This window comes from Bos taurus, chromosome 6, assembly GCF_002263795.3.
Source record: "Bos taurus isolate L1 Dominette 01449 registration number 42190680 breed Hereford chromosome 6, ARS-UCD2.0, whole genome shotgun sequence".
Classification (NCBI taxonomy): domain Eukaryota; kingdom Metazoa; phylum Chordata; class Mammalia; order Artiodactyla; family Bovidae; genus Bos; species Bos taurus.
In genome coordinates, this window is record NC_037333.1 from 36,013,046 (window position 1) to 36,027,184 (window position 14,139).

At 40.8% G+C, this 14,139-nt stretch overlaps 1 protein-coding gene across 15 annotated transcripts in view; it reads left to right on the forward strand.

Moving 5' to 3' along the window:
* Positions 1-14,139, forward strand: part of FAM13A (family with sequence similarity 13 member A) — a 337,193-nt gene that overhangs the window by 317,570 nt on the left and 5,484 nt on the right. For 14 of the 15 annotated variants that reach the window (XM_059887328.1, XM_005207750.5, XM_059887325.1 and 11 more), the window contains 4 exon segments: positions 4,809-4,904; positions 6,248-6,331; positions 11,888-12,084; positions 12,596-12,697. In XM_059887328.1, the coding sequence (XP_059743311.1) occupies positions 4,809-4,904; positions 6,248-6,331; positions 11,888-12,084; positions 12,596-12,697 (479 nt within the window). 15 annotated transcript variants of the gene reach the window in all.

Sequence of the window (14,139 nt, forward strand, 5' to 3'; positions counted from 1 at the left end):
ATCACAAAACATAAATATGTTCACCTAATCAGGTGGTGGCTCAGATGGTAAAGCGTCTGTCTACAATGCGGGAGGCCTGGGTTCGATCCCTGGGTGGGGAAGATCCCCTGGAGAAGGAAATGGCAATCTACTCCAGTACTATTGCCTGGAAAATCCCCTGGACAGAGAAGCCTGGTAGGCTACAGTCCATGGGATCGAAAAGAGTCAGACACGACTGAGCGACTTCACTTTAATCAGGCTTTTGTGATTTCTGTCTGAGACTTGCCCTTACTTAAACATGGATAATATTGGCGGGTGTTCCCATTGTACTTTGATGTATTATCTGAGACTTATATAGCAACTAATCAGAATAGTAAGAGAGCAGTAGATGAAGATTTCTTTGCATCAGAAAACAAAGATTTAGTGGAAGGTGCTGCTTTCAAATCCATTAGATCTACATACCTAGATTTTTATGTTGTCATGATTTGTGTACAAAAATACATTTTAGTCTTAACCCTATTTCTACACATTGAAAGCCATTCAGAAGTGCCCCTTAAATGAAAAACTAAATAATGACTTGAAGCAGGAAGAGTGAAATTACATTGAAAAAACGGTATACTGTATGCTTGGCCTTAGGGCATTTTCAAACAATTACGGATCGTGAAGATTTTCTAATCTGAATTCTACACTTTGCCTATCAAGAAACTGAGGCTCTGAGAACTTTACTGGCTCCTTCTAAGGCCTGTTACTGGTTTTAGTGGAATCCCTGAGCAGCTGATGACTGGAGAATAAGAGATGTCCACTTCTGAGCAGTTTTCCCATGGTCCACTTAATGTCAGCACCCCTTTTTGACAGTTCAGCCAAGGTGCTGCTTTGTTTCTCTTAACTGTTGGTTAGGTTTTGGCTCCACTCCCAACTCCAGCACCGATAATTACATGAGACTTGGCTTGATAATGGGTAAAAGTTGTATTGAGCTTCAGTATCACCATACCTTTGGCTTACGGCATTTATCGTGAAAATAATTCTAGTGTAAATCAAGTGGTATTCTTTCCAGACCTAAAGATCATTGATTTGTTGGTGTTTAGATAGATCTATCAAATGCCAACACTGGCTGACGGTATCATGGTGAGTTTTGACTCTTCATAGTCAACAACTGGATTTTATCAGATCTCTCACAGGTGATTAGTTCTAAACATCATTACTTTTTTTAACTGTTATATTGGAGTATAGCCAGTTAACGATGTTGTGATAGTTTCAGGTGGACCGCAAAGGGACTCCGCTCTGCATTTACATTTACATGTATCGGTTCTCACCAAACTCCCCTCCCATCCAGGCTGCCACATAATATTGAGCAGAGTTCTGAGGGTCATTAATTTTTAAAAGGAGCAATTCATAGAAAATCTAAATATCAGTGTTATAAGCCAAATATGGGCTTCCCAAGTAGTACTAGTGGTAAAAAGGCTGCCTGCCAATGCAGGAGATACAAGAGGTGTAGGTTCGATCCCTGGATCGGGAAGATCCCCTAGAGGAGGTCATGGCAACCCACTTCAGTAGTCTTTCCTGAAGAATCCCATGGACAGAGGAGCCTGGCGGGTTACAGTCCGTGGGGTCACAAATAGTCAGACACACCTGAGTGACTAAGCAGCACCAAAGCCAAATATTAATGTAAGCCAGCAATCCTCTTCATCTACTCTAACTAGAAAATTTAGTTTTCGAACAAAGAACTAGAAAATTGATTCTGTCGAATTTTCCATATCGGGCTAATTTTAGCAGTAAGTCTCCTTCCAAAGTCTCCTTTCACAATCCAAAAATGTTTCTGTGAAGCAACTGCAGTTGACCCTTGAAATAATGCAGGAGTTGGGAATTGTTCAACGCTCAGCATAGTTGACAATCTGAGTCTAACTCAGAGCCAGCCCTCTGTCTCCACGGTTTTGCCATATCCAACATTCTGAATCCATGGGTGCAACCATGTGGCAGATTGTGTAGTAATGCAGTATTTACTGTTGAAAAAATCTGCATATAAGTGGACCCATGCAGTTCAAACCCATGTTGTTCTAGAGTCAGATACAGTAATAGGATGCTATTCCTCAGTGAGGAAATGCTGGCTCCTTATTATTTTTATTTTTCATATGGCTTTTGGTCACTAAATATCTGTTATTTATCTTACACAGTAATATTTCACCACATGTCATATGTTGACAATTAGGATGTACCTTAATTTCATATGCAGTACATTTAGTGGGTACTTCTTGTATTAAAAAAAATTATTTCATGTGTTCCACTCCTAAATTTTGTCATTTTACATGTGAGATTATCCAAGTCATTTATTTCTATTCCTCACACTTATTTGTGGCTATTGTTCAACTTCTTGAAGTATAAGTACAGAAAAGAGCCTAAATTTTAATTATATATCTTGGTAATTTTCACAAGGTAGACAAATCCATGTAATCAACATCCTGATAAGAAATTAAAAATGGCCAACCCTCTGAAAGCCCTTATCATGTCCCCTTCTAGTCAATACCATGACCTTCCACCCCACCAACAAAAACTTGACTTCTAACCTTATAGATTTGATTTACTTATTTTTGAACTTTATATAACTAGGACCTTACAGTGTATATTCTTAGGTGTCTGGCTTGTTTTGCTTGGCTTTATTTTTGTGAGATTAATGCTGCATATAGCTGTATTCGTTCATTTTCATGGCTGTGTAGTATTCAGTTTTGGAAACTTAAAATACTTACTCATTCTACCATTGTTGGGCATGTGGATGGTTTCCAGTTTGGTGGTGCTATAAATAGTGCTGCTCTGAACATTCTTATATGTGTCTTTTGGTAAACTTTAATCCGGGTTTGTTTGGTGTGTACTTAAGGACAGAATTGATGAGTCATGTGTTTAGTTTAGGAGATACTGCCAAATAGTTTTCCAAAGTGTTTCAGCCTTGCCAGTACTGAGAGAGAATTCCAGTTGCCCAGCATTATTTCTGACACTGGACACTGTCTCTCACATTAGCCATTTTGGTAGGTATGTTCTCGTAATACCTGTGGTTTGATCGTCACTCTTTTTTTTTTTTTTGTATGAAATAGTTCTTGTGGTCCTTTCAAACAGTCATACTTTATGAAATACCAAATGTAAAACTCCTTTTACTATGACAGATAGTAAAAGCAAGAAAATGCCACCTCTTGATATTTTGGTAACAGAAAAAGATAGAAATAAGTTATTATTATTGTTTATGGCAGAAAATGAAGCCACAAGATGACAGTAAATAAATACCACAAGATTGGCAGTATCCTATCTTGGCTTGTGAGATTTATCCAGGGTTCTCTTATTGTTGATCACTTTGAGAAAGGCAAATAAAAAACAGGTAGCAAAGTGTGATCAGTTCATGCATTATCCAGACTTGTCTTCAAAGTTGAAGGCCCATAAGAGAGATGGTCAGAGCTAATACTGTTGCCCTTCCTCATATCTGTAAGCCTTGCCTTATGTGTACAATGGAAATAAAATGCAGAAGAACAACAGCAAACTTGAAACAAAAATACGTCATCTCTTACTCCATTTTAGTAAACAAATGCATACTTACGAATTTGGCATACCTGTCTATATTTGAAATATTCTTTCACTCATCTTGCAGACACTTATGGGATATTTTTATCATGTCAGGCACTGAAATAGTTACCAGAACAGTTTACAGTTCTGGGGGCTGGAAGTCCAAGATTAAGGCGCTGGTGTCTGGTGAGGGCCAGCCCATTCCCATTCCCAGTTCACAGCCAGCCATCTGTTCGCTGTCCTCACATGGCAGAAGGGATGAGGGAGCTCTCTGTGGTCTCTTTAATAAGGGCACTAATCCTGTTCATGAGGGCACCATCTTCATGACCTAATCACTCCCTGAAGACCTCACTTCCAAAAACCATCACATTGGGGATTCATTTTCAACTTATGAATTGGGAGTGGGGGCATGCGGGGAGGTGAGTTGAACATAAACATTCCGTCCATAGCAAAGCATATGTGAATTATAAGATACACAAGGCTGTATTAGGTGACTCAAAGGAAAGAATGAGCAGGGCTCCCAGAATGGGGCGTGTCAGAAGAAGGCTGCACAGGGAGGGAGGTGGCTCTTGATGTGGAATTTACCAAATCGAAGAGCAGAGAGGAGGCCACTCCAGGACAAAGGGAGCTAGACAAGGAGGCGTGACACTCCCTAGTTTCCTTCCGGAGCTTGAGTTCTAATGGGGAGGAGGTGATGGGGCTTCAAATACTATGCCAGGGAGCCGGGCTTGATTTCTCCTCACTGTCTATTAGAGTCTGTCCTTTAAACATTTTTGGACCCTGAGCCAGATTTTAGGGACACAGAGATGAGTGAATCCACGTATTCTATCAGCATATATTCCTTGAAAGCCTGTTTGCTTGCGTTTGTCCCTAAAAACACAACACAGTTCCATAGGGAAGAGAGACATTTTTAAAAAATGATCACAGAACTGCAAGGTAAGTAGTATAATAGAAATATTAATACATGTTTTCTTCTTCCCAGGACCTAGAAAATAGTGAATCATCTGAAACTCTGAACCTTCCAGAATTTTAAATAGAAAACTAATAATTAATAAGAATCACAGTTTTGAGGAAAAGTAATACTTCTGAGGGAGTGATTTCAAGTGATTTGCAACCAAAGTAGATATTTTAAATTTTCATTGACTCATGGTTATCAGTTTAAATAAATTTTACAAGAGTGGGGAGTCTTCAGTTGAATCGCCTGTTCTTTCTCTCAGTCCACAGCATGCTCGGTCAGCATAGCCAACAGGAGGAGGTCTCTCAGCAATCCTGTTCTTGCCTTTCAGGTGAGCAAGAATGAGCGTCAGGTTATGAAGCCGCTGTATGACAGGTACCGCCTGGTCAAACAGATCCTATCCCGAGCCAGCACCATCCCCATCATTGTGAGTACTCCACGCCCAGTGGTTGACTTCCGGGCTATATTATTAGGGCACTAACTTGCCTTCTCACGAAATAACAGTTTTTCGTAGTTGAACCTGCCATTAATATCAGTGGCCCCTAAACTTGAGGGATGAAAAATTTATCAAAGACTTCTGAGGTGACATTTGCCAAAAATGAGCGAATCTGAAGCTGACAGTTTGTTCCCCTCTTGGGTGCACAAGCTTTGGCCGTATGCTTCTGTCTGACACGTGCTGGGTCAGCGTCCCCGTACTTCCCTTAGAGACAGAGCATCCGGGAAATGGTGTGCTTCGCCCAGGGGCCACTCCACACAGAGTGCCTCTCTGGTCGTAGGGGCTTCGGTTAGTGTTCTTCGCTCTGCCTCCAAGACGGAGATCCGCCCTGCTGGAGTCATACCCGGGGAGAAATCCTGTAAGGAACTCAAGAGAGGGAACTGCTTCTTTTTGGAGATGTAGGAAAGAGTGAGGTAAAGAAAAGGGAGGGCCACCATCCTTGGACTTCGCTGCTTTTGGCCTCTGAATTGGGATTTTGTCAAGAGTAAGGAGCAGTGACTGGCCCTCAGTTCTGGGAAAAAGCCTTTCGGGCACTGGCCAGCTTGCCCCATCCCTCATGCCAGCCCAGCTGCGGGGGTAGTGGTCGTGCCCTTTCCAGCTCGTGGGGGACCTCTGCCTTGGTTTCAGTGCGCTCATCTCCTGGGACCCTGGGGGCTTCCTCTGTTGGCCTTTAGACTTTCTAGCCAGCAGACACGGCCTCGCTTTTATGTTGTTGCTGAAATGCATATTCTTTTTAGCTGCTGCTCTTCTATTCCTGCTTTATATCTTCTTGTTTATTTCCAGGCCCAAGATGTGGTCCTTATATGTCTTATAATAGTGTATTTGTTCAGACAAACAGAGGAGGGTTCAGGGTCTTCAGTCAGGTGTGTTTGAAGAAAGCTACCTTTCTAGAAATTTCCTGCAGAATATATCAGTAAACTAACCAACAAAAGGATTAAATTTAAGGAACCCTTTTCATTCTCCAGTCAGGAGCCCTTAGTAGCCTGAAATAGGGTGAATATACAGCCTGTGTCTGTAACCTTTTGCATCACTTGATGAGCGTGCATTGTTATTTGTTGTTCTGGAAGTTATGGTCACCAGGAGGAAAGAGGGAGGAGGCAGGAATTTTTCTGTGTGTTTGGTTAACATACTTGTATGCCATCCTTGCTCCTGTGTGGCCTCTGTGGTTGGTGGGGTGGGCGGGCAGGCTCTGCAGTAAAGCAGCCAGTTGGACGAGAACTTTGGTTTGTTTCTGGTTTTCTGCCATGTAACCTGCCTATTAACACCTGTCGCAGGGTTCCCCCTCCAGCAAGCGGAGAAGCCCTTTGCTGCAGCCAATTATCGAGGGCGAAACTGCTTCCTTCTTCAAGGAGATAAAGGTGAAGACCTCCAGCTGCTAACCGCGTGCTACACCTGCCCCAGTGTCCCCCACGTCCCTCCCGGGGACGGAAAGGCGCTGTGATTGCGCCCCCTGGTGACGGCTTCCTGCAACCTCCCCTAAAACTCAGTAGCTGCTTCTAACCAACTTCAAACAGTCCTCTTTATGTTTTAGGCCAGCTGATCTCCTTCATTTCATTTCATTCCCTCACTGTTTTGTACGTTGCTGTTTGTTTGCTTTTTACTTTGCTTGTGGGGATCTGTCTTGTTTTACAATGTTTTTCGTTTTGTTTCCCCTTGGAGGAATGGATTTTCTGTACTCTGAAATTTTGTCAAAATAACTATTGGATAACTTTCTTTTTAAAAAAAAAATCTCATTTACTGAGTTTATAGAAAAAAACAAAATTAACAGAGGCAATATATGTAGCATGTGATAAAAAATAATGATTTTATAGACAAAAAACTTACTTTTCTTTGACAGATTTGCGGGTATAGTTTTACCCACTCTCCTCCTTCCTCTTGCCTTCCCCCTGGCACATTTCGCCCTTGGTGCTAATTTCATAATCTGTTCTTGATCTGTGAATATAGGCTTGTGACAAGCAGTCGACTAGAACATACTCTCTGATCTTTTCCCCAGCAGTAATCAAAGATTGTATGCACATAAACCTTGTCCTCAGTGGCTACTTTTTGCTCGAATGGGGGTACCCTCTGTGTCCAGAGAGTTGTAGAGACCTAACTGGCCCGGACTAGAATCAACCTCTTTCGTATTTTTGTTTCTAGACAATTGAACACACTGACTGCCATACACAGGGCTCTAGAGATGAAAAGACAAAGATTTTTTTAAAAATCAGTGATTGTTTTTTTAGCAGGTAAGTCAGAAGGGGGAGTAAAACTCCAAGGAGAAGTGAGTTTTACGAGTTTCACTTTTGTCATATTTCTGTGGCAGCCTCAATCCTGGGGTGTCATTTATTTAATGAACTTAGAAATAATTATTTCAAAATGTGGGGGCCTTGTTCCCATAAGAACCACTCCATTTTCTTGCCTGGTTCTTCCGCTGTATTTGAGGTAGGGAGCCAGAAGCTACAAAGCCGTCCCTTCTCTTTACTCTGTTCTTTTTTACCTCTCAGGGAGCTTAACTACCTCATAGCCCTCACTTTAAGGTGTTAGACAATGATTGTGCTCCCTATCCATATTCTCTTCAACAGAACTTGTTTATAAAAAATTCTGTAAATGTGAAATTTAGGCAGATTTGCTCCATTGTGTCTTCAAAATTAGAGCCATTTTCTCACAATAAGACTTGATGTTAATGAAATAAGACAAATTTTGTCTAGCTGATCGTTTCACACAAGAATTAAATCACCATAATTGAGGAAATGGGGGTGATTGTGTGTGTGAAAACCAGCATATTTCTCTTAGAAGCTTGAGCTAAACTGTTCCTAGATAAAAATGTGTTCTTTAACACATCCAAAATATGACACTTAATAATTACCTCATGAAACAAATGGTGGATAAATGAATTAAGCTCTTTTTAAAAGAGGATGTCCTTCCAAATCTTGTCCCTGAGCTCGGTTGATTTTTTTCACAACTATGTTTTGGCCATGGCTCTTCTACTGGCCCTCATGATGGTCACAATTTCCGATAATTGTGAAATGATTACATTGTTCTTGAAAATCGTGTTGTCCTTCAGTTCATTTTGTCCCAGTTGGCCATGTTTATCAGCATGAATTTGGATTGTATTAATTCTCAGCAGTTCTGATGCATTTTAGGATTTGGTGTTTGTATGTGCAGAGAAGATTTATCTAAACTGTTTGAAAACTGTCCCTGGTTTTAAATGTTTATGGGAAGACACCAGCTGTGTGTGTAAAATAGCTAAAAACTAAGTAGTTTTTATAACTACCATTTTTTTTAATGCTCAAAAACAATATAGTAATTATACAATGTGTAATTTTAGAATGTATACGTTTAATAACTATAAAATGTCATAATTAATGAAAATCATTATTATTGTGTGACTTTCTGCTTAGGGGCTTAGTTTGACCTCCAGAGCAGTGTGGACTAAGCTTACAGCTTCTTCCCGAGAGCACTTCCATATTTGTAGCCACTGGCCCTGCTCACTCCCAGCAACACCCTGTGAACACTCTTCCTCCAGGTTCTTCCTCTTTCTCGGGTGACCTGGGCTCCAGACCTTCCCAGTCCTATAGCTCTGCTCTCTACACACACACACCAGTCTATCTGTATCCCTCTTAAAAACTGATACCCAGAACTGAGTATTATTCCAGTGGGTTAGCAGGACAGTGGACCAAGGACTAACCCTGACCTCGATCTAGATGACTAAGGCTCTTCAGTTCTCCAGGTCTATGCCTACGTGACTGTCAGCATGCATGAGTTCATCTTAGTCTTTCTAGGGCAGGGTGTCTCAACCTCAGTACTATAAACATTTGTCCCAGATAACTCACGGTTGTGGGGGATCTGGCCTCCCCCACTCCAGTATAACAACCAGCAATGCCTCCAGACTTTGCCAAAGGTCCCAGAGGGGGCAAACCTGCTCCCAGTTGAAAGCCATGGCCTGTGGTCCCATCTCCTTTTCCAAGGATTACTTAGTGTCCATGTGTCCAGATTTTTTATTTTGTAATCTAATTATAGGACCTTGAAGTTTTCCAATTTCTTACTTTTCATTCTTCTATCCCAGACTTATGAAATAGATTACGTCTAGGTTTTATATTGGAGAAGGAAATGGCAACCCACTCCAGTATTCTCTCCTGGGAAATCCCATGGACAGAGGAGCCTGGCAGGCTACAGTCCATGAGGCCGCAAAGAGTCGGACACGACTGAACGACTTCACTTTCACTCTTCACCTTCATGCATTGGAGAAGGAAATGGCAACCCACTCCAGTGTTCTTGCCTGGAGAATCCCAGGGTCGGTGGAGCCTGGTGGGCTGCAGTCTATGGGGTCGCACAGAGTCGGACACGACTGAAGCAATTTAGCAGCAGCAGCAGGTTTTATATTCTAACACACTTACCCACTGTGTCATCTACACATTTAGTGACTATATTTGGTGCCGTATCCAAGTGGTTGACAAATACTGAAAAGGCTGGGTCAAGTACAGCCTCCTGGCTCGAGGCTTCCCTGCAGATTTACGTCAACATTGCAGCGACACTCTGCATAAATGTTCACAGTCAGCTTTCCTTTCACAGTCATTGTCCCTCATTCTTTACTGAAATCCAGATATCCTGCCAATCCTATCAAAAAAGGGAAAATGGCTAGCTTTCCTGATTTGTGTTCAAGAAACCAGTGTTAGTCACTGTTGAGCACTGATTGTTTTTCAGTTGCTCATGTGTTATCTAGATGTTGATACCTTCTAGAATCTACTCAGTATCCACAGCAACCTGATGGTCATAATCTGAAGATGTGTTTTGCTGTTTCTTTTGTCCTGTGTTTTCCACAGCTTACTGAGAACAGCTTTGTGTAGCTTTGTCTCCGAAAACGTTGATTCTCCCTTCTGTGCAGGGTGTAGTTTCCGTTTGTTGAGTTCTCTCAAGACCTTGGGATCTGATTGGTAAAGCTTGGACCCCTGACTTCATTTCTTATCTGTCTCGGGCAGTGCCAACCAGGGTTAGATCCCTGGGTTGGGAAGTTCCTCTGGAGAAGGGAATGTCAATCCACTCCAGTATTTGTGCCTGGAGAATCCCATGGACAGAGAAGCCTGGTGGGCTACAGTCTGTAGGGTCGCAAAGAGTCAGACACGACTGAGCGACTAACGCACATAACACACACACACACACACACACACACACACACGGGCTTTTGTATACTCTTTGTTTAAAAGACTTTTTTTTAATGTGGACCATTTTTAAAGTTTTTATTTGTTACAATATTGTTTCTGGTTGTTTTTTTTTTTTTTTTTTTTAAGTATGTTTTGGTTTCTTGGCCACAAGGGGTGTGGGACCTTCACTCCCTGACCAGGGATCGAACCCGCACCCTCTGCATTGGAAGGTAAAATCTTAACCACTGGACTGCCAAGGAATTCCCTAATATACTCTTAATAGAAATTTGTATTTCTCATTTAAAGCTGAATTACTGAAATAACAGGCATTTATCGAACACCTAATACAGGCAGACATTGGCCAAGTTCGGCGACAGCAGTGAAAGATCCCAGACCCCACCGGGTTCCCCCCAACCAGGGAAGGGAGGGAAGAGGCCGGTGGCGCTGCCCACGGGCCAGGTGCCCCGCGCGATTGTCTCAACTGTTATAAAACAATGCAGATGGGACCTGCCACTTCCTTACAAAAAAAGAGAAACTTCTCGACTGTTGATGGAAAAGCCACTTTTACCCTTTAAATTTTAAAACGATTTTCATTTTGAGAAACTAATAATGAAGCTCTTACTTCCATGGATCAAGAAAAGAGACTGAAGATCCGAAGTGACAGCAGAAAGAATCTAGGAAGGCCACCTAGTTTTTTCCAACTTTACCTTCGTGTCTTCATAACAGTAGTTTCATTGTAGCTGTGTGATAGTCCTTTTCTTTTGCCTGTTTGTTTATTCATTCACATGATTTCAGAGGCACCACCATAAACGTACCAAACTCTGTGATAAGAGAATCAGCACACACAGTTTGAATCGTGTACTTTGCCATGAGCAGTGGCTCCTCCTGAAGCCACTCGGTTTACCTAACAACTGATGTTGTGACCCTGTTGTTCATGTAGCTGAATGCCTAACCAATTTTTTAATTTCTTAAGATACTCTTTTCTGGTCTGACTGTACATTTTGACAGTGAATTATTTCCTTTAAGAGCTTTCTTTCAGACTCTGACATCATTTCTTAGATTCACGTAGCTTCAAATTGACACCAACATATTGTCGTTTGACCTCATTATTTTTCTAACCACATTTTTATCAAGGTAGAGAATATCACGTTTTTCTTAGAGTCTTGGATGCTAAAAAATACAGCTGTGGCCCTTAGAAATTCTTTGAAAAAGAAATGTTTCATGAGTCCAGTAATGGAAAGATAAATATTTTGATCTTCTCAAAAGTTTCCTAAAATTTTATCAAGCAACCACAAATACTTCATAACCTCACCTTTTATATAGAAAGGATGCATTGTTGAATCTCTGAAATTCTTCATAGCTTAATAAAAATAATTCTGAGACACATAAGTAGTGAAATCTTTAAAGCACGGATTTCTGGTGGTGAATTTTATTATGTATTGTCACAATGCTGAGAATTTTTAGATTCATTTGCTTCGTTTGCTTTTGGGTATAAATTCTGATGATTTTTTTCCTTCCTACCCTCGGCCTTGACAACTGTTAATTGTACTGTATACTAATTTTTGATAGTTTTTCCCCCCTATTGAGAAGCTGTGTTTAGTGTTTGTCTTAATTTCTGTGTGTATATAGATATTCAATAACATATCCATCATGTGCATATGTGTTGCTAAACATAGATATGTAGAAGAAACTGTATGGGATCTGGATAATTAAATGACTATGAGATGATACTAGTAATGAAAGAGGGCCTAAAAAAGTAACCAGATTTTTATTAGGGTTGCTGTGTATCTCCAGGAAGAAGAGGAGGGTTCAGAAGACGATAACTACACGAAGCCAGACTTCATGGTCACCCTGAAAACTGATTTCAGCGCGCGTTGCTTTCTGGACCAATTTGAAGATGACGCTGATGGTTTTATTTCCCCAATGGATGATAAAATACCGTCAAAATGCAGCCAGGACACCGGACTTTCAAATCTCCATGCTGCTTCCATGTATGTTGCTTTGGTGGTGTTATTAGAATGTCATGATGAAAATAATTTTCTGAAATACTGTTTTACCCTTTGTACTTAATGGCAAAACACAAATGACTTGCCTAGGATGTATCTCTATGGATAAAACAGAGTTTGTTTTAACTCCTGGCTCAGTGTTTTTAGAAGCTTCATCCCATGTTGTCTGAGGGAGCATGTGAGATCTTGCTTAAACAAGGGGAAGGCCTCTTGTAAGGGACCTGTCTCTGTGTGTCACAGCTCGCCATTTAATACACTGAGTACAGATGACATTTCTTTCTTCCAAAGCAAAACATAACAGAGTGCCCTGGGATTTCACATGCTTGAAGAATTTACAAGTAGCAGAAGCTTTGGCCTCCATTTCTGCTCCCTCGACAGTTCCTGCATTTATATGCTTTTCCCATTCTCTACAACCCCTATCTCGTTGCACAATCACAATATTTCTTAACAATTCAGATTTAACTCAATTTTCTTGAACTTTTTCTGCCCCTCTTAGACCAGAACTCTTGGAACACCTTCAGGAAATGAGAGAAGAAAAGAAAAGGATTCGAAAGAAACTTCGTGATTTTGAAGACAATTTTTTCAGACAGAATGGAAGGTCAGCGCATGTATCTTTCTTCCCCTCCTCCTCCTCACATGCAGCCCTCTTTTTTCTCTGTCACATCTGTGCAAAGCCTCCCACCTGAGAGCCACCCTCCCTGCATCCTGTATCCTGGCCCTTGGCTGTGTGCCCAGGGCTCCTTCGAGGTTTACTGTGAGATGGTGAGGTGTGTGTGGTCCTTCAGGAGGAAATGCTCCTTGGCGAACATCCAAGACTGATACAGATTCAGCTGATGTTTCTAAAACTAACCTGTCACATCAAATTCTAATCTAAGAGGAGCAGCGTAAAGCTAAGTTTCTAGTGAACAGCACTGGTTTTGATTTCTGGTGTTGTTTTTTTAACCTTAATAAACTTGAAGGAGGAATAAGGAAAAGGGGTACTCTAGATCTTGCTGGTTTTTAAGCTCATTTTAAAAGCAAAGTTGTCAAGTCATGAGAAATACACCAGAAGCAGGAAGGCGGCCTGATTGATAGGGTACCAGTGAGTTTTAAGACATAATGTTATCGTCGTCATAGAGCCTTATGCTGTGGAATAGTCTTCTGTGTTTGCAAGTGACCACACGCAGAATGTGCTACTCAGGTCACAGCAGAAGACAGGGTAGAACAGAGAATAGGTTTCCTTCTCTTACACTGGAGCTGAGTTTATCATTTTAAAATGTTTTATTTTAATCCAAATTATTTAAACAGTATAAATACACTTTCTCTTTAAGTCCCCTTTCATAATTCTCAAAAGAATTGGAAAATAAAAATACCATAAAAATTAACATTTAAAATTTAGTATATTTCTGTTGATTTTCATTATTGTATAAATTTATTTTAGGATTTCTGACTTGGATCTGTCCTATAATGACTTTTCAATGAATTTTTATACCTAAATATCTGCTTTTCTTTTTCCGTGAATTGTAGGATATTTTTAAAAACGTAGATAAAATAAATAATATTCAAAATAATAATGCATGCATGCATGCCATATTGCTCAGTCATTTTTTGCAATTTCACTCTTTGCAGCTCCTCTCTGTCTATGGGATTTCCCAGTCAGGAATACTGGAGTGGGTTGCCATTTTCTTCTCCAGGGGATCGTCCCAACCCAGGGATCAAACCTATGTCTCCTGTGTCTCCTGTCGCATTGCAGGCAAATTCTTTACCCACTGAGCCATTGGGAAAGTCCCAAAATAATATTCTAACACCAAAGACAAACCAAAGGATTAACATTTTGATTTGTTTCATTCCAGTCTTCTTTCCAAGCGTATTTTTGGTTTGTCTGTTTTATTTTTTCCCATATATTTATAATCGTGTTATGCACAGACATCCTATAATTATGTAACTTGCACATGTTTTAAGAAAATAGAATTGATGGGAATCAATAACTATCATACAAGTTTAGAACCGTCAGGGACTTCAGATTTCAGGGTGTGATTCATATCTGACACGAATGAAGCC